Source organism: Lactuca virosa, chromosome 1 (genome assembly GCF_052849685.1).
Source record: "Lactuca virosa cultivar CGN04683 chromosome 1, Lactuca_virosa_CGN04683_v6, whole genome shotgun sequence".
Taxonomy (NCBI): Eukaryota; Viridiplantae; Streptophyta; class Magnoliopsida; order Asterales; family Asteraceae; genus Lactuca; species Lactuca virosa.
This window is the reverse complement of record NC_136426.1, coordinates 111238472-111262031: the sequence shown is the minus strand read 5'-3', so window position 1 is coordinate 111262031 and position 23560 is coordinate 111238472. Positions and strand designations below refer to the sequence as shown.

The window sequence follows — 23560 nt, the reverse complement described above, 5'->3', positions numbered from 1 at the left end:
TTTGGTAGGCAACCGGTTAATGATGTAAACCGCATAACTGAATAACATAGCTAGGCCAGTTTTCGTGATATGTCTATGTTTTCTTTCAGCACGTGTATTCTGTTCAGGTGTATATGGACACGAAATACGGTGATGAGTTCCATTAGTGTCAAAGATATGGCGAACACGATTATTAATGAACTCAGTTCCTCCATCACTCAGAAATTCTTTGATCTTGCAGTTAAATTGAGTTTGAACAAAAGTGATGAAGATAGATAGTATGGCTGAGAAATCTGATTTCTTCTTGAGTGGATAGAACCAGGTGAAACGTGAGTGGTCATCAACAAAAATGACATGGTAGAGATATCCATCTGTAGATGGAATGGGTGCAGGACCCCATAAATCACGGTGAATAAGGTCTAAAACATGCTCAGCTCGTTTCAAGTTGTCACTGAAAGGTAATCGAGAGCTTTTGGATAATTGACACGAAGTACATAAACCAGGTTTGGGCAAGATAGATGAAATAGACAAAGAACCAACTTTATGTAATAAAGAAATAATGTCAAAAGCTACATGACCTAATCTACTATGCCAAAGTTCAAAAGATGCAGTAATGCATTTATTTTTTAAAGCTGCAACGAAAGCCTTGGTTCCTTGCTCAAGCACATAGAGTCTATCCTCACGTTTGCTACTTGCTATTATGTCCTTGGTGTTGCGATTCTGAATAGCAAAAGATTTATTAGAGAACAATATGTCAACCTGTGAATCATCAGTTAGTTTGCTAATGGAGAGAAGGTTCTTAGTAAGGTGAGGAACCACAAGAACATCCAACAGCTTAAGATTATTTGAAACATTAGTGGTGCCAATTCTAGAGATATTTAAATAGTTACCATTCCCAAAAATAACTTGGTGTTTACCCGAATAAGGATCGGAGCTGTCAAGATTACTGGTGGAATTGGTCATGTGGGCCGATGCTCCAGAGTCAACATACCAATCCGGGCGGGATTGAGTTAAAGTGCATTGATTCTGAAAGGACTGAGCAAGGTTAGTATCAATTGGAGACTCACGTTTGGCATATGTAGATAGGTTTGGACACTCCGAGGCATAGTGCCCATTGGTTCTACAGAGTTGACAGTGTGGGGGGCGCCTGCCACGTCCCCTTCCTCCTGAGAAATTACCCCTGCCATGTCCTCCTGAAAAATTCCCTCGATTGGAGGCTGAGCCATGGGAATTGGATTGAGGAGCACGGTACTGTTGTGCCTGGAAAGCAACAGCAGGTGGTGTAGAATTGTTGTGAATTGAGTTTAAAAATAACTCATGACTTTCAGCTAGTGAGAGAAGAGTGCGAAAGGCAGGAGCTGGCTTGAGAGCACGATGAGTGGTGGAAAATGACTCATAGCCAGAACCCAAACTGCACAAAAACCAGTGGTTTTTGTGCAGGTTATCAATAGGTTGCCCAATAGCCGCTAGTTGGTCACAGATGCCTTTAAACTTGCGACCGTATTCAGAAACAATGGAAGTACCTTTGTGTAATTGTCGCAGGGAGTCACAAAGGTTATGCATTCGTTCCATGGAGTCATGGTTGTATGCAGCTTCAAGAGCATTCCATATAGCTTGAGCGGATTTGAGGCCTATGGTCTCTGCCATAGCTTCTTCAGAGAGAGATGATTGAATAATGAGCAAGGCTTGTTGATAAGCCTTGTGCCACGGTGGATACAGAGGGTTTTGTTGAGGTGGTTTGCCTTCAACCTCAACAATGGCAGCGGGTGGAGGAGCTGTACCATCAATATGTCCCGAGAGATCCTGATAGGACAATAAGGGGGTGATTTGATTTTTCCACAGCAGGTAGTTTGTGGAAGAGAGTTTGATGGTGAGAAGATGTAAGATAGTGTTGAGAGAGATGGGAGTTTCAGATGTAGACATTGGAAAATAATCGAGAAAAGAGAAGAAACAAAGGGGAGGTCGGCTAGGGTTAATGTCGTGCCCGCTCTGATACCATATCAGGTGTATTTTCACTTAAAATATCATTAATATTATTCATGTGTATATATAACATAGTACAAAATATGTGAAACTAACTAAGCTAATAAACATGAGTTTAAATCCTATACAACTGTTAACTATGTTATCTATCAGGATCATAGTTATCTTTAGTATCTAGAATATCGCCAATAGAAGGGTACGGAAAAATCATTGACTTTCACATACAAGAAACCCATTGAAGGCCTGATCGAAGGACTTTAAATAAAGACTATAAGAGAGAAATCTCCTTCAAACATAATTTTACTCCGATCCAAGACGATATGCTCATGATAATTGCGTATGCTTATTTTATTTTATTTATTTGGTTTTCGCCCATTTAGATTGTGTCGATTCATCACTAACAAACACAAGCCTTAATTTTTCCCTTTTCTCCATCAAACTTTGCAAAGTGAGAAATGTTGTAAAAACTTAGTAACTCCTAGTATCACGACGTGTCTTACACATCGTAAAATTTTGCATTAATGTCAATGTCCTAAAACATTATACTTTCAATTTCTCATATCGAGGCATACTACTCTATAAAACATTGTAGTATTATACTTTCGAGTTTTTATTATTGTATTTAATTTGGCGAAATTACTATAATAAACTAGATTTTTCAAGGTACAACAAAAATATAAAAATATGATGCTACAATAAACTAAACAACGAAAGGATGATGATATTTCTTGCTATTAACTTAAACTTTATAATGTCCATATATATACCGAGATTCTCGAAGAAGATTATCAAAAGTTTAAGCTGATTAATAGGAATTTTATCTATTCTTATATGACAGACCAAAAGTTTACGATAACCTCCATTTTCTAATTTCTATTTCTCGAAGCGACCATATGTTTTCTTTGTGGAGTTATGACAATTAGCTCTTTTAGGAACCCCATTTTGAGCACCAACTAAGCTTTGGCTCTATGGTAAAGTGAAGTGATTAGGGAAATGCAAAATAACACTAGAGTACATAAGAATGAACGAGTTTGATTATATCGTGGGAATCTAACTATAAAAATAACCATGAAGTTTGACATTGAATTCTTGATGCTTTTTCACATTTTTTGTAGTAGTTTTTGCAATTTAAGCGGTGTGTAATCCATGGGACAAATCAAAAGCAATCATGGATTTGTTGGTCGTGCTTAATACGACCCTTATGAATTTTAAATTACCTAGTATATGTATAATCTTTTGAAAGTCTTAATGGCTTTTCTCTACCAATAGTTGTAAATCTTGATTGAGTAGTACAATTTTGTTATTTGTAATTTCATTCACACCAAAAAAGTGATAACAACGTTATATCTCACCAGACCATTATTTTGATGGTCCCAACATATTTAATAAAGAGTTATATTGTTTTGTTTGATGTATCATATCAACTCTAATATTAAACATTTTTTTTACAGACCCTTTCTACTCATTAATAATATATACCCTTTTCTTTTATAAAGTTGATCCTTGTATCGTAACCTTATGATTTTATTATTCTGTATTAGCATTTGAAAATGAAATATAGAATATACGGTTGGTATTTTTTTTCTTTATACCTTAAATCATTCCATCTATTAAAATGTTTTGTCCAAACTTGAATTACTAACTTTAGCAGAAATTCGTTAAATAATAACGTAACTTTTGATTTGATCTACAACCTCTTGGGATGACAACAAAACAAGTTAAGCACTCCAGATAAATGTCAAATAAACTTCGGTGAACTTGCGGAAATAAAACTTCTGAAAAAACATAAATCAAGTGAACACAATATTTAACGTTGTTCGGTTAATGTGACCTACATCCAAGAGAGAGAGAGAGAGAGAGAGAGAGAGAGAGAGAGAGAGAGACTTTCTTGAAATTTATCTGTCCCTTCCAAGAACAATTACAATCACACATAAAAGGTTACACTTACACCTCATTTGAACTCTCAAAACAAAAGAAACTTTCTTGCTTACAAACTGCTCCAAAGGATGTGCTCTCAACCTCACAATGATTGCTCTCTTGAAATTTATGTGCCCCTTACAATGATGGGGATATGAAACTATTTATAGGCAAACATGGGAAACCCAAATTCAGATAGGCCAGACCCATCTATAATTAGCCCATTAAGGAAATGCCCTAATTTCTAACCACTCACGGGGGTGCCATGCAGACGCTTCTAGAACCTTCAACCTCATGAGCATCACCAACTTCTGAGCAACCTTGAACAGTCTTGAACATCATAGAGGACTTCATAGCATACATGGGTCGTCAGGGTTACCATGGCTCATCAAGGAACCAAGGTGACACATCTTGTACCAAGATGACGACGGCCTGATAATTGTGTCGTGTTCGGGTTGACAGTCCGCGGGTTGGTGGGTTGGCGGGTCAAAATACACCAACCCGAACACGAGCCATTTAACTATAAATGTCATGGGTTGGCGGGTTTGGAACATAAACCCATATACGACCCGTCAACCCACTTATTTACACGGGTTCACTGGTTGGGGGTTTGTGGGTCAGATTACATAAATAAAATAGATAATTAAACATGAATAAATTCTAGATGCAAATGAAAATTTAAAACATTCATGTAAACATGTTCAAACTAAAACATTAATACAAACATAGATAAATTCAAGTGCTAATGTAATAGCCACATTAATACAAACATTAATCCTACATTCCTACGAATAATACTTAATACATTTAAAAAATATATAACCTTTTTAATAAAATTCTAAACGGGTTGAAGGGTCAACCCATATGGTTTTTAATAAACCCATATATGACTTGTTTAATAAACAGGCTGGCGGGTTGACGGGTTGAAAAACTCAACCCAAACCCGTTTATTTCGTGTCGCGTCGCGGGTCGTGTAGAGAATTGTTAGGCCTAGATGACACAACATATATGATGTTGCCCATCTTGTGCAAGGATGACGCAACATCCTTCTTGGCTCAACATCTCCTTGGCTCAACATCGCATTGGCTCAACATCTCCTTAGCTCAACATCGTCTTGGCTCAACATCTTCACTTGGCTCAACATCTTCATGGCTCAACATCTTCAGTTGGTTCAACATGTTCATGGCTCAACATGTTGAACCATGTTACTCCAAGGTGCTCCAAACTACTTTTAGATGATTTGTTCCTTTGGCATTTGATCTATTCCTTTGTCAGATAATCAATTCCCTTTTTAGATGATTCGTTCATTTGTTACATGCTCCATGAACCTCAAGTGCTCCATTTAATTCTAAGCGCTTGGACAAGACTTCATACCCCAACACAACCTTTTGTGTTTGAAGATTTTTTAACACAACTATGTTAATGATCATATTCTTGAAACATATATAAGGAAAGCCAATATTTTCTTTAGTACAACCTTTTTTTTCTGCAAGTTAACAACGAGCATAACAAAGAAAACGCTGCTAAAAAGACCTCCAACAATATGTCTTTAAAGAAAACAAAACATATTTTTAACAAAACTATGTTAAATTTAATAAAAGTAGTCAACATTGTATTATTTTACATCGGTTTTGACTCATATTTTGGAAGAATATTCATATTTTTAAAGATGAGTTTAGTCATGGGAAGGAAGGAGTGATACGTCTGAGTCTTTGTTCATTCAAGACTTTCATCAAACATGTAGAGTGCATAGTTTAAGAGAATTTGGTGAGCAATAATTATTACTTTGTACATAACATACCCTGTTAATTTTACATAAAAAACTCAAAATAACTTGACAAATTTGTTGTTTATGTTTGCATCTTTTCATGTATTATGTGCTCGAATGTGGATAAAAGAATAAAAGCTTGAAACCAATGATCGATTGTTATAATCAAAGCTCCAATTAATAATTGATACGAGATGATGAAAATCAATGTTCTAAATAACGTAAGACGTAACTTGGCGGCAATTTCAAGCCTCAAGTTTTTTCAAGCCGTGGCGAGTCACGTCATTTGTAAGGCGTGACTTAAGGCGACAATTTTGTATAAAATTCATAATTTTATATATATATATATATATATATATATATATATATATATATATATATATATATATATATATGACTTAAGACGGAATTTTGTTAAAACTTGGCGGCAAGTACAAGCCTTGAAGTCATGGCGCGCCATGTCGAAGCCATGACAAACTTTTTAGAACCTTGATGAAAATATAAAAATCTGAAATCTGAGATTTAAATCAAAGATTTAAAGTGCTCAAAGTAGATCTCAAACACCTAAACAAATGTGATTAAATGAATAATTAATGAAGTAGATGATCAGAGAACAAAAACTAGCTGTATTTGTTGAAAGTCAACGATCAAGATGCTAAAAATCGATCACAATCTTATGATTAGTTTATGATGTGGATATTTGTGATTTGATAAAACCTCTTCGTTGAAAACTGACATCTATTTGATGATGAGTTTCAGATGTCGAAGAATTAAAAAATGAAGACACAAAACACCAAAAATGTGATTTTGATAAGAAAGAATGCTTAACCGATCAACGAAAAAGTTGATCATATAGCAAAGATTTTGATATTTGTGATAAGATCCTACATACATGGTTGAAGATATTGATGATTGAATATGATGAAGATTTGATTACATTAACAATGACGGTAATTTTGATAGCAAATTTGGTTTTGATATATTTAACCTAACATTGACTAATCTGTCTCTAATTAAGACATATTAATAAGCTTTAACTATGTTTTTTTAACAACCACAAGATCAATTTTGATCAAAGACCGAAATGTTGTCCATTTGTCTCATAAAATAACATTGGCCTCAAATTATTATTATTATAGAAGCTTGCAAACCATGCTAACAAAATTTGCAATTTTCTTATAAAAAATATAAACGATATGGTAATTTATTTGAATTTAACATACCTAAATAACATATTATATATAACATAAAAGCTTAAAAAGTTGGGGAACAGTATAATTTTTTCTCTTTCATGTTTGGCCACGAAGCTTAAGTTTTCGTTATTTTGACACTTAGAGTTTTGCTTTCGTTGTTTTCTTTTCTTTGGTTCCAACTTCGCGCTTTATTCCACCACCGTCAGTACCGTCAGCTTCTGACACAACAGATACGTGCCTTCTTCCCCTTTTTTTCCTTGCTTACTCACCCTCAATTTTATCTCTTCCCACCGCCATTGTATTCAATCAGATAGACCTTCCACCGCTTTTTTTTCTTCTGCATCCCTTCAAGGCGATTCTTACCCTTCTCCTTCCAATTCTGTAAATCATCCGTCAATCGATACATCGCTCTGTCGATAACTGCCTCTCACAACTCTTCCTTTGTCTTAGAAATTCAGCTTCTGCTTCTCCTCTCACCTCCACTGTTGTTATGTATGGACATCAAATCGTCGAATTGACGTCTCAGGTGAAGTCCCCATTTTTTAGGGCAAAGTAATTCCACCGGCGCGCCCCTTTTTTTCTCAGCAAACTCTGACACCGGCAGCAAACAAGCAGCCGCCACCAACTGTTGCTTCCTCTTTTTGGCTATACCACAAGCAAACACAAAGTGCACCGTCATACTGTCGCCGGTGCATTGAGGTTCTGGTGAAAGCGCCCTACCCGGCGGCCTTCAACCATCATATGTTCGACATCTCTGAGTAAGTTTCTCAAATCCATCTCCACTCCTTTGAACGGGTTGTTATTCAGTCATGGATGGAACCATGTATGTATTGGTTTTATTTGTCTTGATGACAGTTGCAAGGACACCTGCGGACTTGTGCACTGCAGCTGACCAGCTTAAAAGCCACCCTGGATCTTTAAATTACTTTATTTTGACCCTAATTTCGCCAAATTTTAGAATTTAAACTCATTTTTTTGAATTTTTTATTAAAGTCACATCCTTCATCTATTCTTTACCCAAAGTTTTGGGGTTCTCTGCAACATGTTTAAATTTTTATATCTTTTTTCATGAACTTCTGTTGCGATGTTACACAGAATCTGACAATTACCAACTACCTACAGTGTAGTAACAGATTTGGAGAAGAGGGGGAAAGGGATGTGGCAAAATTCAAGTAAACCAAACTTTTGGGTCCACTACGGCTGACTTACCACCTGAACAATGTATTGATCCATATCACTCTATGATAGTAACTTGCTAGAAGTAGGCAATGTTTGATATTGTGCAATATAGGAAAGAACCGGATGGTTCACTCCATTAGAATTTAAAAAATATGTTTCATTTGTCAAGAAATCATTTCATTAGAATGAAAGCCTTTAAGAGAAAGAAATATATAAACTTTTTGCTGTAAGGTGAGTTTGTAAGTTAGTAAAACCCAAAAAATATATATATATATACTTTTATATGATACCGTAAAAAATCATAATTGTATTTCGTATTTTTGATGCCCTGAAAAGAAAGTAGTTCAAATATTCAGAAATCATAAGTAATCATCGTTTGAGGAAATCTAAAACCATGTAATTAATAATTGACTTTGTTTATATGTTAGGATATTACATTTGGAGGAGATACCAGTGCAAATAACCAAGAGCAGGTTAAGCCGTATGGTGGAAAGAAAAATCAGAAGAGGAAGCATCGGTAAACCCAAAACAAAACATCTTCAAGCCGAGTAGTAATTTCATTTTGTACGTTATTCTTTTTAGAGGTCACAATTCCGAGGTTACATTTGGTCGATATTTATTTCCACATATACCCTTTTAATTTGATGACATTCTAAATTCTTATAGGTACTTTGAAGCTCAATTCATTATGGATGACTAGAAACGAGGCAAAAAAGAATGATCAACAACATGGAGTCTGCTGCATGTTCACGATCATTAAAAAAGAGAGTTCTATATGGTTGGATAGGCTTATACCCATGAACCGGAGAACAAAGTTTAATGTTTGCAAGAGGAAAATGAAAACTCAGTAGAGGGCAGGTATCTCTTATTTTATAGCAATTAATGTTCACCTGATCTCCGTGTAAAACAAAGTTTTATGGAGGACTACATCTGATTTGGAGAGATTAGAAAACATGATGTATGATTCAATTCGACTGGCAGCAGATGTTCATCGGCAGGTTTAATATTTTACATAAATGTTTTTATTTTAATTATATTTTGATTTTCAGAGTATGGAATATTTATTTCTACTTTTGTTCTTAAATATGCAAGTTGAATAAGTTGTTGTTCAGGGTATGTATAATCACAGAGCATATTTGCCTCTAACAGTCCCTCTCTAACCCTAAAAACTGAAGAGAGGAGCATGGCGGTTTTCATATGCGAGAGGTATGGGAGAGACAATGGAAATAGGAAAATCGAAGGGGGGCATTCAAGGCAGAGGCTAATTGCAACTTTTTCCACTAATGCCTAATTGATTTGTTAATGAAATGTCAGGGAAAGCTATCAGATGTTCAGGTAAATTTTTTTTACTCATGTTTCAGCACTCTGATTATAGGCTTTTGGCTTAAAACTATAGAAAATTTGTTTTAAGTTTTGATACATTATGTTTCTCTGATTATCAGTGCGGGGAGCAGATGGAACTACAACAGAATCTGTAGGTTGTGCACTATTCTTCTTTCTGTTTTCTACGTCTTCCCTTTTCCATCTTAGTAGGTAAAAAAGTTTCCAGTTGCTTACTTGCTCCCACATGTGATTGTAGTTGATTAGGAATATGGTGTTTGGATGGTAACATAATGTTTTTCTTTTGATTTACTGTTGGACAGATTATGTTATTAAAAGAATGTAAAGTTTTTAATTTGTACAATGATATCATATGGCTTAACATTATTCTTAATGGATCTATCTTTGGATCCTACTCTTTGGATATAATCAATGTTTGTATACAGATTTTCACAGAATTTTATGGTGGTTTTATAGCTGTATGTTATTCTTTTTTGCAGGTTTTGAAATACAATATATCAGTTGCTCATATTAGATAATTATGACTTTTTTGGTTATAGTAGCCTGATGCCTCATCAACGATTCAGATTATGTTACCATCCAAACACCTGCTTTTATGCTCAGTGGAGAACCTGATTTAAATTCAGGCTCTACACAGGATGGGCTACCATATTTTAGGCGAAAAAGGTAATGTTCCAACTAATTCTTCCTTTTCCATTAAAAAGACTAATTCTGACATTCAAATGTGATGAAATGATAGATTTGTGTCTTTCATATAGCATTTCCTGTTCTGCTTTCAATGTCTGAGCCATAGGTTTTCGTTTCTTCCTTCTTTTGCTCTCAAAATTCCATGCTTACATTTTAAGATATGTTGTATGTTCCTAACTTATCATTTGGTGGAAATTAATATAACTTTTTCTTAATTTTTATTAGGCACAATTGATAGAGCCTCTGGTGAAGGGGACACTTAATGTTCTTACATCTGCTGCTAAAGTTCCATCATCTTCCATGGTTGCAGTTGTGTTTCCTTATGAACCTCTGTTTTTTTTGTTATAGATACGGGGTTGGTGGGATGCCTTGCAGCAAGAAGAAAAATGCAATGCGAGTTAGTGTTTTTAAGTTTCAACACTGCAATCTTATATAATTATTTCCGTACAATAATCTTGACATTTATTTATTTATGTATTTCAAGTGGTTAGTTATTTATCGATTTTCGTGGATGATGATACCTTATGGGCTTTAATACTGGTTGCACTCTCTAATCTGGTGACCTACCCACTTTGTATTTTCTTTAACCGATCTTTGTTTTTTTTAATTATGGAATGGTTATTTAAAACACTTAACCATGTTGAATATGTAATTGCAGGGACAATAATCATTTCATCAACTACTTCCTTTCCTAAATTTCTATATAAGACCTATCCAAAAATCTCTTGTATGTTAAATATATTTTTATCAATATAATGGTACGTTGCAGTACATATACAACCTGAAAGAACAAAAAAAAAATGAGTCAGCGCCAACGGGCGCACATGATTCCCATCTAGTTATTGAAAAAAGGCCAAAACTTAAATCAAAAGAGGCCCACAAAAACATTTTTCAATTTTTTTTTAAACTAAAACAAACGGCTATATAAAACTTTTATATCCATTCGAAATTAAAAATAGACAAAACTTCAAAAATGGTCCATGTGGTTTCCGAAAATATCAAGTTTAGTCCCTAAGTTCAAAAAACCTCACAGATGGTCCCTGTGGTTTCAAAACTTTTAATGTTTGATCTCTCTCTCACTCTCTCTCTCTCTCTCTCTCTCTCTCTCTCTCTCTCTCCCCCCATTGCTTTGAGACTTTACAGTACGTATTCTTATAGCTTCATCTTCCCCAAAAAGCCAAACCAACTTTGACCTTGAATAATCATCGTATCCATCAGATTGGGCAAGGAACAGACGAACGAAAGGCAGATCGATGGGAGGTTCGGTGCGGCTGGGAAATCACGAGGAGGGAAAAGGGTGTCCGTCGAGACCGATAACCCCTTGTTGGTTTACGCCTCTTCTTCATTGATCGGGAAAGGGAAGAAGGAACACGAATGAAAGCACTCAAAATGGTGGTCTGATGGTTAAATAGATCGCAAGAAGGGAGTCGATCTCCGACAAACTCCCCTTGGCTCTTCTCTCGTCGTCGGCGATCACAAATCGAGGGGAATGGGAAACACTGGATCGAATGGAGAAAGAAGAATGGAAGCAGAGGTGGTTCGGTGGGGGGTTTGGACAATCGCCAAAATGAAGGAAGAAAACGAAGGCAACTTATGATGTTGGGTGACTGTTACAGCAAGGGGGTTGCTCTGGTGGCCTCCTTGGTCGTTCCTTCTCTGTTCCATTGGAAAAACACGAGAGAGGAAGGGAAGGAAACAACGAAGTAGCAGCGGAGGGAAGCAGCGATCCTCAGAGGTGTTTGGTTGTTTCCGATCAACAAGAGGAGGGGTGGAGGAGGGCTGTCCCCATTTCGTCTTCTGGCTGCTCCGGTGACTAAAACGGAGAACCCGTTTCTTGATTTTTGTGAATGATTTCATTGGGGTTGCTAATCGATTTCATGTCTGTTACTCAGGCTCAATTTCTTGGTGAACTTTTAGGGAGGAAGAGAAGAATGGGATGGGGATCGGAGTGTTTCCCAGAGGAACCGGTGGTAGAATTTGGTGGTGACAAACGGTGAGGAATGATGCGATGGTGGGGGCAACGAAGAATGATTTGATTCACGAGAGAGAGAGAGAGAGAGAGAGAGAGAGAGAGAGAGATGATGTTTAATATTAAATAATTATATTTATTTTTTTTAAAAAAAAAGTTAAGGCAAAACTTCATAAATGGTCCCTTTGGTTGTGAAATGACAGAAATGCCCTTCACTTAACGGCTAAATGTTAACGGAGTTAGCGAAAAGGATCATTTGTTAAAAGTTTTGAAACCACAGGGACCATCTGTGAGGTTTTTTGAACTTAGGGACTAAACTTGATATTTTCGAAAACCACAGGGACATTTTTGAAGTTTTGTCGTAAAAATATTTTAATACACACCTAAAACATTGTTGAGACTTGTACCAGTGAATTTTGTACGATTAAACAATACACCAACAAACTAATTTCTTCCCTACATCTTGCTTCCACCTTCACACCGTTCACTCTACCTCGTATAACATAGATTCCCTCTCTCTCTCTCTCTCTCAACAAAAGCACACCCTTTTACACAGCTAGCTTTCCTTTTACTAATTGACTAAGTGTAAACACGCCTTTCGATACTAACATCAAGAATGGCCGACGACAGTCCCACTACCGCCTCACCTCCGCCGGAAATGGCTAGTGAGCAGCCCATTTTGTCTCACCCTCCACCATCACCTCCGCCACCTGGTTCTGTAACAGAGAAGGAAACCCCATTTTCACCACCATCCACCACTACCATAGGTCAGGTTATTGAACAACCAGAAAAATCCATATCCAATGAACCCACCAAAACCCCTGAACACATGCCTTCTTTCAAGGAAGAAAGCAACCAAATCAAAGATCTTTCAGCTTCAGAAAAAAAATCACTTGATGACTTCAAACACATTCTCCAAGAAGCCATAACCAAGAAAGAGTTTACCTTTTTGACTAAACCAGAAGAACCCATTTCAGAAATCACTTCACCTCCTGAAGAAATTTCAATTTGGGGCATACCCCTTTTGAAAGATGAAAGAACTGATGTTATTTTGCTCAAGTTCTTGAGAGCTAGAGACTTCAAAGTCAAAGATTCTTTCACAATGCTCAAAGACACACTCCAATGGAGACAAACATTCAACATTGATTCTTTACTTGACGAAAACTTAGGAGATGATCTTGAAAAAGTTGTGTTTATGCATGGATTCGATAAAGAAGGACACCCTGTTTGTTATAATGTATACGGCGAGTTTCAGAACAAAGAATTGTATCAGAAAACTTTTTCCGATGGAGAAACGAGGCTGAAGTTCTTGAGATGGAGGATTCAGTTTCTTGAAAGGAGTATAAGAAAGCTAGATTTCACCCCTGGCGGTGTAAACACCATTTTCCAGATCAACGACCTGAAAAACTCTCCGGGACCGGCCAAGACGGAGCTCCGGCTAGCCACCACTCAAGCTCTGCACCTCCTGCAGGACAACTACCCTGAATTTGTAGCAAAACAGGTAACTCTAATGGCGAATATTCGCATATTGCCTCCATTTATGTTCAAATTTTGTTCCTTTTTTGTATTCTAACTACGAATGATTATTTGAAGGTTTTCATCAATGCTCCATGGTGGTATTTAGCTTTCTATACAATGATCAGTCCATTCATGACTCAAAGAACCAAGAGCAAGTTCGTATTCGCAAGCTCTGCAAAAACCCCCGAAACCCTTTTCAAGTACGTTCCTCTTTTTCGTTATAAACTTATGAATCTCCTTTCCATTACCGATTCTTTAAGCTTTTAGGGTTTTGATTTTTGAAATTAGATACGTGACTCCCGAGCATGTTCCAATTCAATACGGTGGGTTGAGCTTAGATTACTGTGATTGCAATCCGGAATTCACCATTGATGATCCAGCTTCAGTGGTTACAGTTAAACCTGCAACTAAGCAAACTGTGGAGATTATAGTCAACGAGGTACAATTTGCTATTTACTGTTTTACATGATCCGTTTTCTCTCAAAATGTTGATCGATTTCTTTGTGTGCTTCACCATGAATTGTTCCAGAAATGCGTATTTGTCTGGGAGCTACGTGTAGTTGGTTGGGAAGTGAGCTATGGTGCTGAGTTTGTACCCAATAACGAAGATCTTTACACCATAATCATACAGAAGGCGAAGAAGATGACTCAAAGTGATGAACCTGTGATTAGTCACAGCTTCAAGATCAGTGAGATTGGTAGGATACTTCTTACTATTGACAACTCGACTTCAAAGAAGAAAACATTGCTCTATAGGTTCAAGGTCACTCCTTTTTCAGAATGAAGAACTTACAGAAGATGAATCTGTTCTTGTTGTCTAGGATTTGGATATGAGTCTTTATTTATATTATAGATATATTTCTTTTATGGTAATTTGAAGGCGTGAACTTGATTTCATCTTTGTTGCTTGTAACTTGTAAGTGTGTGAACGACAATCAGTTTTAATTTGGATTGGTTATGGTAGAGATATGAGTTTCAATTAATTTACTTATGAAGTGGTAGGTGTTGTGGTATGTATATATGTAATTGTGAAATGAGTCGAATGAAAAAATTAACTAAAAGTGAAACAAATGGGTAGAAAGTTTTTCCAAGAGTAGTATTAAGGTATCCCTTAAATTTGTTTTATTTAAAAGTATCATATTTGATGCATTAATTATTTAAAAAACTAAACCAAAATGTGTTTCAAATTACAACAATTTACTTATATCCATGCCTCCATGGTCTATCATAAAGCCTATGTATTTAGCCTTTGCGATAATACATAGGTCCTTTGTATAAATAGATAATAATAACAAAATAAAATAAAATAAAACACTGCTACGTCTAACTAAGTTTTTGAACAGAACCAGAGCCGAGAGGCATGTATAGGAATATAGGATATTTGAAATTTGAAATCAAGAAATAAAGGAGTAGTTTTTCAAGAAACTTGGGCCATCACTTCTCATGCTAAATATTGAATCATATAGGGACTCTAACTCTGACCCATATGACCATATCTGTTAAATGATGAAACCAAGTGACAATGTATGGGCCGATGCTTCTTGAAATCTTGATACTCTTTCTAGCTTCATCAATGGTGAATATTCGGAACACCCAACAATCTTGTCATACAATCGTGTTCAATTGGTAGAAATTTTGACATCATACAATTCAGAGTTGTTTTGCTTTATATTATATAATTTTATTTATAAAAGGATGATTTAGACATTCTCTTTAATTGTTTAAAGAAACGTCCAAGTGTTAGAATTGATACATACATATGTATGTGGTCCTAAGAGCATCCACAATGGTGAGTTCAATGGAAGAGTTGAATGAGGTGGCAAATCTAGTTGTCATTCAATGAATGAAACTCTACCATAGTGAGATGTCACCTTGACATTCAATGGATTTGGAGTTCAATGGTCATTGAACTCTTCAATGGGAAAATGACTGTTTTTAATCTTAAATACATACTATAAATTAGCTTTTGTAACTTTCTATTGAACTTTGTAGAGTTGAATGCATTGTAGGAAAAAAATTGATTGAGTTGTATAGAATGTAGAAAAATGATATGGCAATCCATTGAACTGTATAAAGTTCAATGCATTGTGGATGCCCTAATAGGAATATGTCGAGATATTCCAAAGGTGTCTTAATTAAGAAGGCGATTTTTCATAAAACGATCCCAAATTAAAGAAGATGATCAAGACACCATATTTATTATGATATGAAGAGGTTTTCCAAGGTGGTCTTAATTAAGAATTTGGAGATGAAAAAAAGCTACGTAGGATGTACAACTTGTGCAAGTTGGAATCCACGATTATCAAATGTATTTGTAGAATAGCCCACCAAGAGCAAAATATGTTTTGTTGCTTGAAATGATGAGTATGAAGAGAAAAGTTTCTTAAAACAAATGGGAGCTATGTAGATTAGAAATCGAACAACAACACAATACAATACATTATATAATTACTAGCTAGAATTGTTAGAATGACAACAAAACAAGTTAAACACTTCATAAAAATATCAAACAAACTTCGGTGAAACTTGTGGAAATAAAAATTATGAAAAACTTAAATCAAATCGGAACACAATATTTAACATGATTCGGTCAAGGTGACTTACATCCATGGACGAGAGAGAGAGAGAGAGAGAGAGAGAGAGAGAGAGAGAGGATTTATTAAACTTCCAAGAACAATTACAATCACACACAAATGTTACACCTCACTTGAGCTCTCAAAACAAAAGAATCTCTCTTGCTTAGTAACTACTCCAAAGGATGTGCACTAAACCTCACAATGATCGCTCTCTCGAAATTACTGTGTACACACAAGCATTACCTCGCAATGAATAATGAATAGAGATATGAACATATTTATAGGAAAGCATAGAAAACCCTAATTCTGATGGGCCAGACCCATCCATAGTTAGCCCATAAAGGGGATGCCCTAATTTCCAACCAATCATGGAATGCCATGCAAACACTTCTAGAAGCTTCTGATGGGTTTTGAGCATTCTAACACTCCTATGGTGTACATGCAACCCTATAAACCTTGGATCTATGTTTTCTCTATTATACATGCAAACATTCAATATTCCAAGGTTTCATCCTAACTAGCATAATATGAAGTATATACAATACAAGAATCTAGTAGAATGACATACCTTTTGATGGAGCTTGTAGTCTTGAACCTTTAAGAGCTTAACCCCAATAATGTGGAAGCCTCAAATGGAATCACAAATCACCAAAAGCACTTTGAAAACTTGAGAGAATAGAAAACACTTCTAGAAATCGGCCCACCCTTTGTACTCACACACTAGTGCTATTTCATGTGCCAAAGACCTCTTTATATAGTATGGAGGATTAGGGTTACATTCATGTAAAACCTAATACCCAAGACCTTTCATTTCCATAGGATCCATGGGTTAAAAACCGCATGGACTATCCATGCAAGCTTAGCCCATCCTAAATGAACTTGGCCCATTCTATATATATATAAGAGTCCATATTTAATTAGTTCCTTTTGATCACTAAATTAATTCTAAATTAATTCTTGATCAATACTAATTAAATAATATGATTTCATATTAATATATTACAACTTATAATATATTAATAAACCATAGACATACTATTCTCAAAAGACTATCCATACAAATTGTTTCGGTGAAGTGCAACCCAAATGGACCATGCTACACTCGGGTCGAGTACATACCAATAATAGTTATGGACATAGACATCTAATCCAACAATCTCCCACTTGGATAAGTCTAAAACTATTATTCAAGTATGACTCCAAGACCCCGACTAGCAATCATAGCTCTTAAAGCCGCTGTCGAAATCTGACCTAGTCAAATGACGTGTCCATTAGATAAGGGATCATATATTCCTCCATTCTAGATATCATATGAACTGAGACATGGATTATAATCATTCTCTCTGTCCATTTTTTGTTTCCCGATTTTCGATTTATGACAACTGACTAATTAAACAAATCAAATCAGTCTAGGCTTGGCCAAGCACTTACGTGTGTCATCACTAAATCATCGAGGGGCCCACAAATATCGCTTTTATCCCTCCAAGGGTAAAAGGAATGGATAAACTTCGAACCAAATGTTCGCTTGTACTTACTCATCAAATTACACACAACAATATGTTTTATAACAACCAAGTTACTGGTTGCGTTTACATATGTCAATGTGCAACTGACGGGCAACTACAACTCACACGTCTCTGTTTGAAGAATATAAGGTATTATCGTCTCATGATCACTCGTGATAAAATCCATGAAGTGATACAAATGAGCGTGGGTTTAATCCAATACTCGAATCTCATTCCAGGAGCACTCATGAATGTTGTAGCAACTTTTGCTATGTCTAAACTCTTTAGACATCTACAAGCCCACTTTATGACAGTCTTCATTCATACCTACTTCCAAAGTATGATTGACTGTGGAGAGTTTGAATAACCTAGTTATTCGGGAAGTCAAAAAATGCAAAGTGAAACACAAGAATAATCGAATCCAATATGGTCTCGGAACTTATGAATATAAATAAAACACCTTTTATTTATCACCATATTAATTACACATTATTCATTGTAGAATGTTTCAAATAATCAACTTAATACTTGAATTAAAACAATAGTTGTCCCATGCTCCAAGCATGCACACTATGTTTTCTAAACAATAGTTATGTCATACACCAAGTATGCACACTATGTTTGTCTATGATCCTTACTTTGTGAAATAGTCCAATTGAACATGATTCCAGTTATGCTCATTTCACAATCCCAAATCCTTACCGTAAATGTAAGAATACAATATTCTTTGCCATTTACCGAAATCTGTTAGATTCTAAACTTATATGCATTGATCCTCTTGTAATGACTATGCACAAAAGTCACAAAGACTTGGCAACAAACATTACAAAGTATTCCAATGGAGAGCAAATTCCACGGAAACGAAGTCTCAAATTCAAAGTACATTCCTTTGAACATCCTTCTTGCATTAAGTTTTCTAATCTTACAAGATTGAATAACTTCCACCTATGGAGACATTTCCATATTCTCATTTTGACTATCACTTCTGAACAAGAGTTGCCTCTTTTCAAAATATGTCAATATGGTCCTTTCCAAAAATTTACACCATACTTCTAACTGTCCATGATCAACCAATCTTTGGTAAACCTCAGATTGTCCTCGACAATTGCTTAATCATTTTAGTCATATCCAATTCTAGACCTTTTCCCCTCTTAATGCTCTAGGCATTAGGAAAATTTAGAAAGGATAAATATTATAGCACATGTAATCGATCCTATATCCGAAGCATATGGGACACGATTCATGATGTCTCACATAAAGACATGATCCTAGATCAGTCTTTTGCTACAATATTTTTTATTTGCCATGTTTTCATAATTTGACTATGAAGAGGGATGTCGTAATCATAATCGAATTTGAGAACGCAATATATATAGAATTTCCTCATGTTGAACCATTCCAACATAAAATTCATATATATATATATATATATATATATATATATATATATATATATATATATATATATATATCCTTGACTAAAGATGATTAAAATCTCAATCTAAGCTTTTAGAATTGAAATGAAGTATAATTTCCTCTCCCTTAATTATAGCAAAACAACTTTTCCCAATTGAAACTTTTGTTTTCTATAATTAACATTGCTAACTTGCAATACTTATCATAATTATCATGCTCCTACTAACATGATAATTATTAGCATAACACTTATGCTCCCACTAGCTTTGACATGTACTCAGAAATCAGCTGGACTTCTAGAAATCAATACTTTATTGACTTTCTTACCAAAGTTCAGATTTCTGATACGAGATGCTTTGATAAAACTTTATCAAAATCATACACCTTTCCTTAGATAGCTTACATGTGTGTCTAAACAATTTTTAGAACCATGAAAAAGGATGTTGTAATCACAGTCTCAATCGTTTAGACCTTTGCCATTTCTCACAAGTCCATGTTAGTGTACCGGTTACCCACACACGCTCCACTAACGACTTTGAGAATGCAAATATCACAATTGCTATCTACTTAAAATCTATTTAGCGAAAGCGTTTCCTCACCATCATTTTCATGAATCGGAGAGAAACCTTATGGCACTTAGATTTTATGGTGTATGTGTTGCTATCCATGTGAATTTGTCAAAACCATAATCACAAGACAAGGTTAGTGACAAATCCAAACTCATATGGACTGAACTTGTGCAATCTTAACTTCTTGCCACATGGCAGCACAAGGCCTACCATTGCTTCCAGGTTGTAATCAAAACAATTGAGAACTTGTAGAACTCAGATGCATAGTCAAGTTTAACTGGAATAGGCACAAAAATAAGAGTATGTCAACACGATAGGTTACAAACCTCAAGTCGTGCGCTAGTGATAAACTACAGGTTTTATTCTTGATTAGTTCTTGAAAATCTTTCAGGATCTTTTAGACTCCCACTGTCCTCTTGACATATAAGACTCTCTTGCCAAGAACCATTCCTTACCAAACAAATATTCAAGAGATAGTGCGGATTCTTATCAAGACAAACACTTCACACAATTGGCCTTAGTTGGTTTTTGTTTTATCCAAAACATCACAACTTACCAATTTCAAATGTACAAGAGTAGAAAACATTTTACTCTTACATTTGACAAGTGTTATAAACCTTCTTTAAGATGTATCACTCAAGTTACAATCTTGGAGTATGACTCTAAGAATTGTTTTTGGAACGAAGTATGACTCATCTTCTTGATTTTAACCATTTCAACAATTCATGATTCCTCTTCTTAGCCATAGGAATGCACTAAGATGTCCTTAGAGGACCAATTGTGATATGGTTTCTTAATCATTAAGATGATCACAAAACATGATACTAAAGTACTCTCCTATCTTTCCAGATTTGAAAAACTTTTATCTTTCTGCCTAATTTGATTCTTCTCATTCGTTCTGTCGTACATCAAAACTTTTCCAATGTTTCAGAATTATACTTAAACTTGTAAGTATAACCATATCTACTAAACTTTAGTAAATCATGACAAATAGTCTTATCGATATTTGTGGTGGACTTGACCAGTGCACAAGAATGTGTACTCGATACCTTAGTCCTTCACTTGACTCACATATACATGTGATCAAGGAATTAGTCTTAATTTTCCAAAGATGAAAATTCTCATTCATCATACAATACAACTCGCATGATTCCAAGTTCTTGTCCAATTGAAACTTGGGTGATGAGAATCTTTCCTTATTTGGTAAATTTAGACACTACCACAAATGAAAGAATCAAATTCATATTTCCATTATTGCTAGAAACATACAAACATCAATTTTTCATAAATGTCATTGTAAGGATATATAATAAAATAAAACAAAATTTTATTTATTTATGAAATGCGGAAAAAAACTTTTTCCTTACAATGCAACTTTAAATGAAAACTATGCTATTACATATTTCCTAGCAATTTATCATAACCCCTAAGTAGTAGCTCAAAAATCCGATCTTCGAACCATGCGATTGAAATCCATATTCACGATCAGATTCAGCATACTCTTCTTTTAAGCTTTCTTCCCTTTGCTTGATCCTGCAAAACATCAAAATGTAACCTAGTCACATCATGTATTAAGAATCAACAATTAGGAACTTAACAGAGTTAGATAGTGGACTTAACTGAAGCAGAGTCAAACTTTTTTGATTCTTCCTTCTCTCAGATCTTTCAGGTAGTTAGGGCAGCTTCGCAACCAATACCCCTTATTTTGACAATAAAAACATATAGACTCTTTGGGAATGGTACACAGGACTATCACAGACTTAGCCTTTCCCTTTACCTTTTGGTCAACTGGGTTGACCAAGGCCGATCCCTTTCCATTGGGAAGAGAAAGCTTTTCTGGACTTCCAATGTTACCATTGTCAATGTCCATGGAAGTTTGAGAAGTAGATCTTCCACCCAAATTTACTTTTCCAGTGCGCCAAAACATTTTTGATTCAGCAGCAACAAGCAAATAAGTAAGATCAATAAGGGTCATGTCGTGATCTGTCACATAGTAGTCCTTAATGAACTCACTATATGACTCAGGAAGTGACTGAAGAACCCAGTTAATAGCCAACTTTCGTGAGATATCGACACCCAACATTCTCAACCTGTCAATGTGACTTCATCTCTAAGACATGAGTACACACAGGTCTTCCATCTTTATTTTTCATTGCAAGTAGGACTTGAGTGATCTTGAACTTTTCAAGCCTTCGAGCTTGTGGGTCAGGGAGAATAATTGGAGGAGGTGGAGGAAGAGAAGTATAATTTCCATGATCCAATCGCGGGACATCATCTTCATTAAGAAAACTTGTTCCAAAAGATTTGGGAATATCATAATTATGTGAACCAGACATCTACAATGGGAGAAATCCAAGTTAGTTGATTTAAGTCCTTAATATAACACCCAATATGTATTAAGGCTAGGACCCTACACAATATTTTATAACTTGCAAGAGGGATGTCGTAATCCAAGCTACAAAATATTTGAAGGTAGGCGAATGAAGATTCACCAATTGCCACCATGAAAAACGAAATAAATTATTAGGTTTTAATTGGATTTGAAACTCCTAGATCTTTTGAGATTCATTGAACTTTTCAATGGCATGTTTAAATCTCTATTGTGCCCTCTCAAGTTTGTGACTGGGATGCCGAGGATCACAAACAATGTGTGAATAACCATGCAAATTAACTTGGTACCCTTAACTTTATCACCTAATCGATGTGCCGGTTACCCACACGCGCTCCACCGATCTATGATAAACATTAAGTCATCCTTTGCGACTCTTACTAGTCCATGTTAGTGTGTCGGTTACCCATACACGTTCCACCAACGACTTGGTAAGGTACAAAGTGTAATTTCATGGGTTAGCATCAATTTCACATTTTCCTAAAGTAACTAAGATTGAGAATTTATAAAAGGTTTAGTTACTTTATATTTATCATTATACTTATAATGAGAATTATAGTCCTTGTCCTACCCGTTCGGGTAACGACCCTCCACCAGTCAAGGAAGCAGTGGGTGAGAGTGGACACCCATTAAGCTGCCATTTTATAGGCAACAACCTTATACCCCCTTATAGACCGACTTCGTTAATGAGGCCTACTAACGGTAAGACTAACTTGTTCTTATACATATATATATATATATATATATATATATTAATAACTTATAATACTATAAAGTATAAGGGTTGAATTTTAACTTTTAAAACTCTAGGGTTTGGAATTAAAGTGTGTATGAGACTTTACAAATTCCAAAACTTGAGGGCAAGTTTTGATCAATTCAAAAAACTTTTGGTTTTTCATAACTTATGAGTTTAATTAAGATTTTTAAAAACTTTATTGAAGAGACTCTTGAACATCTATAACTTGAGGACAAGTTATGGAGTTCATAAAACTATTTATGAGAAAGACTCTTCAATTATGTAACCTATGACTCTTTAATGGATCTTTAAAAGAAATGACTTTTGGTAATCCATAACTTGAGGACAAATTATGGACTCCATTAAAAACATTTAGATCAAGAATTAACTAACAAACAATTTGTAAATAATTCCTATGATCTACCAAAACTCATAAGTGTATGAACAATCATATCAACAATTTTTCAAGAATCATATAAACACATATAAAGCTTCAAATTTTGATAATAACCTTTGAAATTGGATTAGCATAATCATTACCACATCAAAAACAAGTTTTAAGGTTCAAAAAACAGTTTAGGGTAATGATCCTCATCCAATACCAAGCAAAACCCCGAAATTCTGCATACAGGGGCATCACCACGTCGTGGTAAGCAGTCAGATGCAAAAAATACATAATTTCAACTTTGGAAAAACATGTAGCATCAAGTATAATTGAAAAAAAAGCCTAGGCTCTGATACCACTGATGGGTTTTGAGCATTCTAACACTCCTATGTTGTACATGTAACCCTATAAACCTTGGATCTATGTTTTCTCTATTATACATGCAAATAT

The 23560-nt window shown here is 35.3% G+C and overlaps 1 protein-coding gene and 1 long non-coding RNA gene across 2 annotated transcripts; both read left to right on the top strand.

Annotated features, from left to right (window-relative positions):
- Nucleotides 1-7875: 7875 nt before the first annotated feature.
- LOC145106194 (uncharacterized) lies at nucleotides 7876-9011 on the top strand. The gene is made up of 3 exons (XR_013707489.1): nucleotides 7876-8061; nucleotides 8448-8583; nucleotides 8686-9011. It is a non-coding gene; the product is annotated as an uncharacterized LOC145106194 (long non-coding RNA).
- A 3458-nt stretch (nucleotides 9012-12469) lies between these two features.
- LOC145156611 (patellin-3-like) lies at nucleotides 12470-14497 on the top strand. The gene is made up of 4 exons (XM_079075908.1): nucleotides 12470-13517; nucleotides 13610-13734; nucleotides 13823-13973; nucleotides 14064-14497. Exons 1-4 carry the CDS (start codon nucleotides 12633-12635, stop codon nucleotides 14316-14318), a joined length of 1416 nt encoding a protein of 471 aa, XP_078932034.1. The 5' UTR covers nucleotides 12470-12632; the 3' UTR covers nucleotides 14319-14497.
- Nucleotides 14498-23560: the final 9063 nt, after the last annotated feature.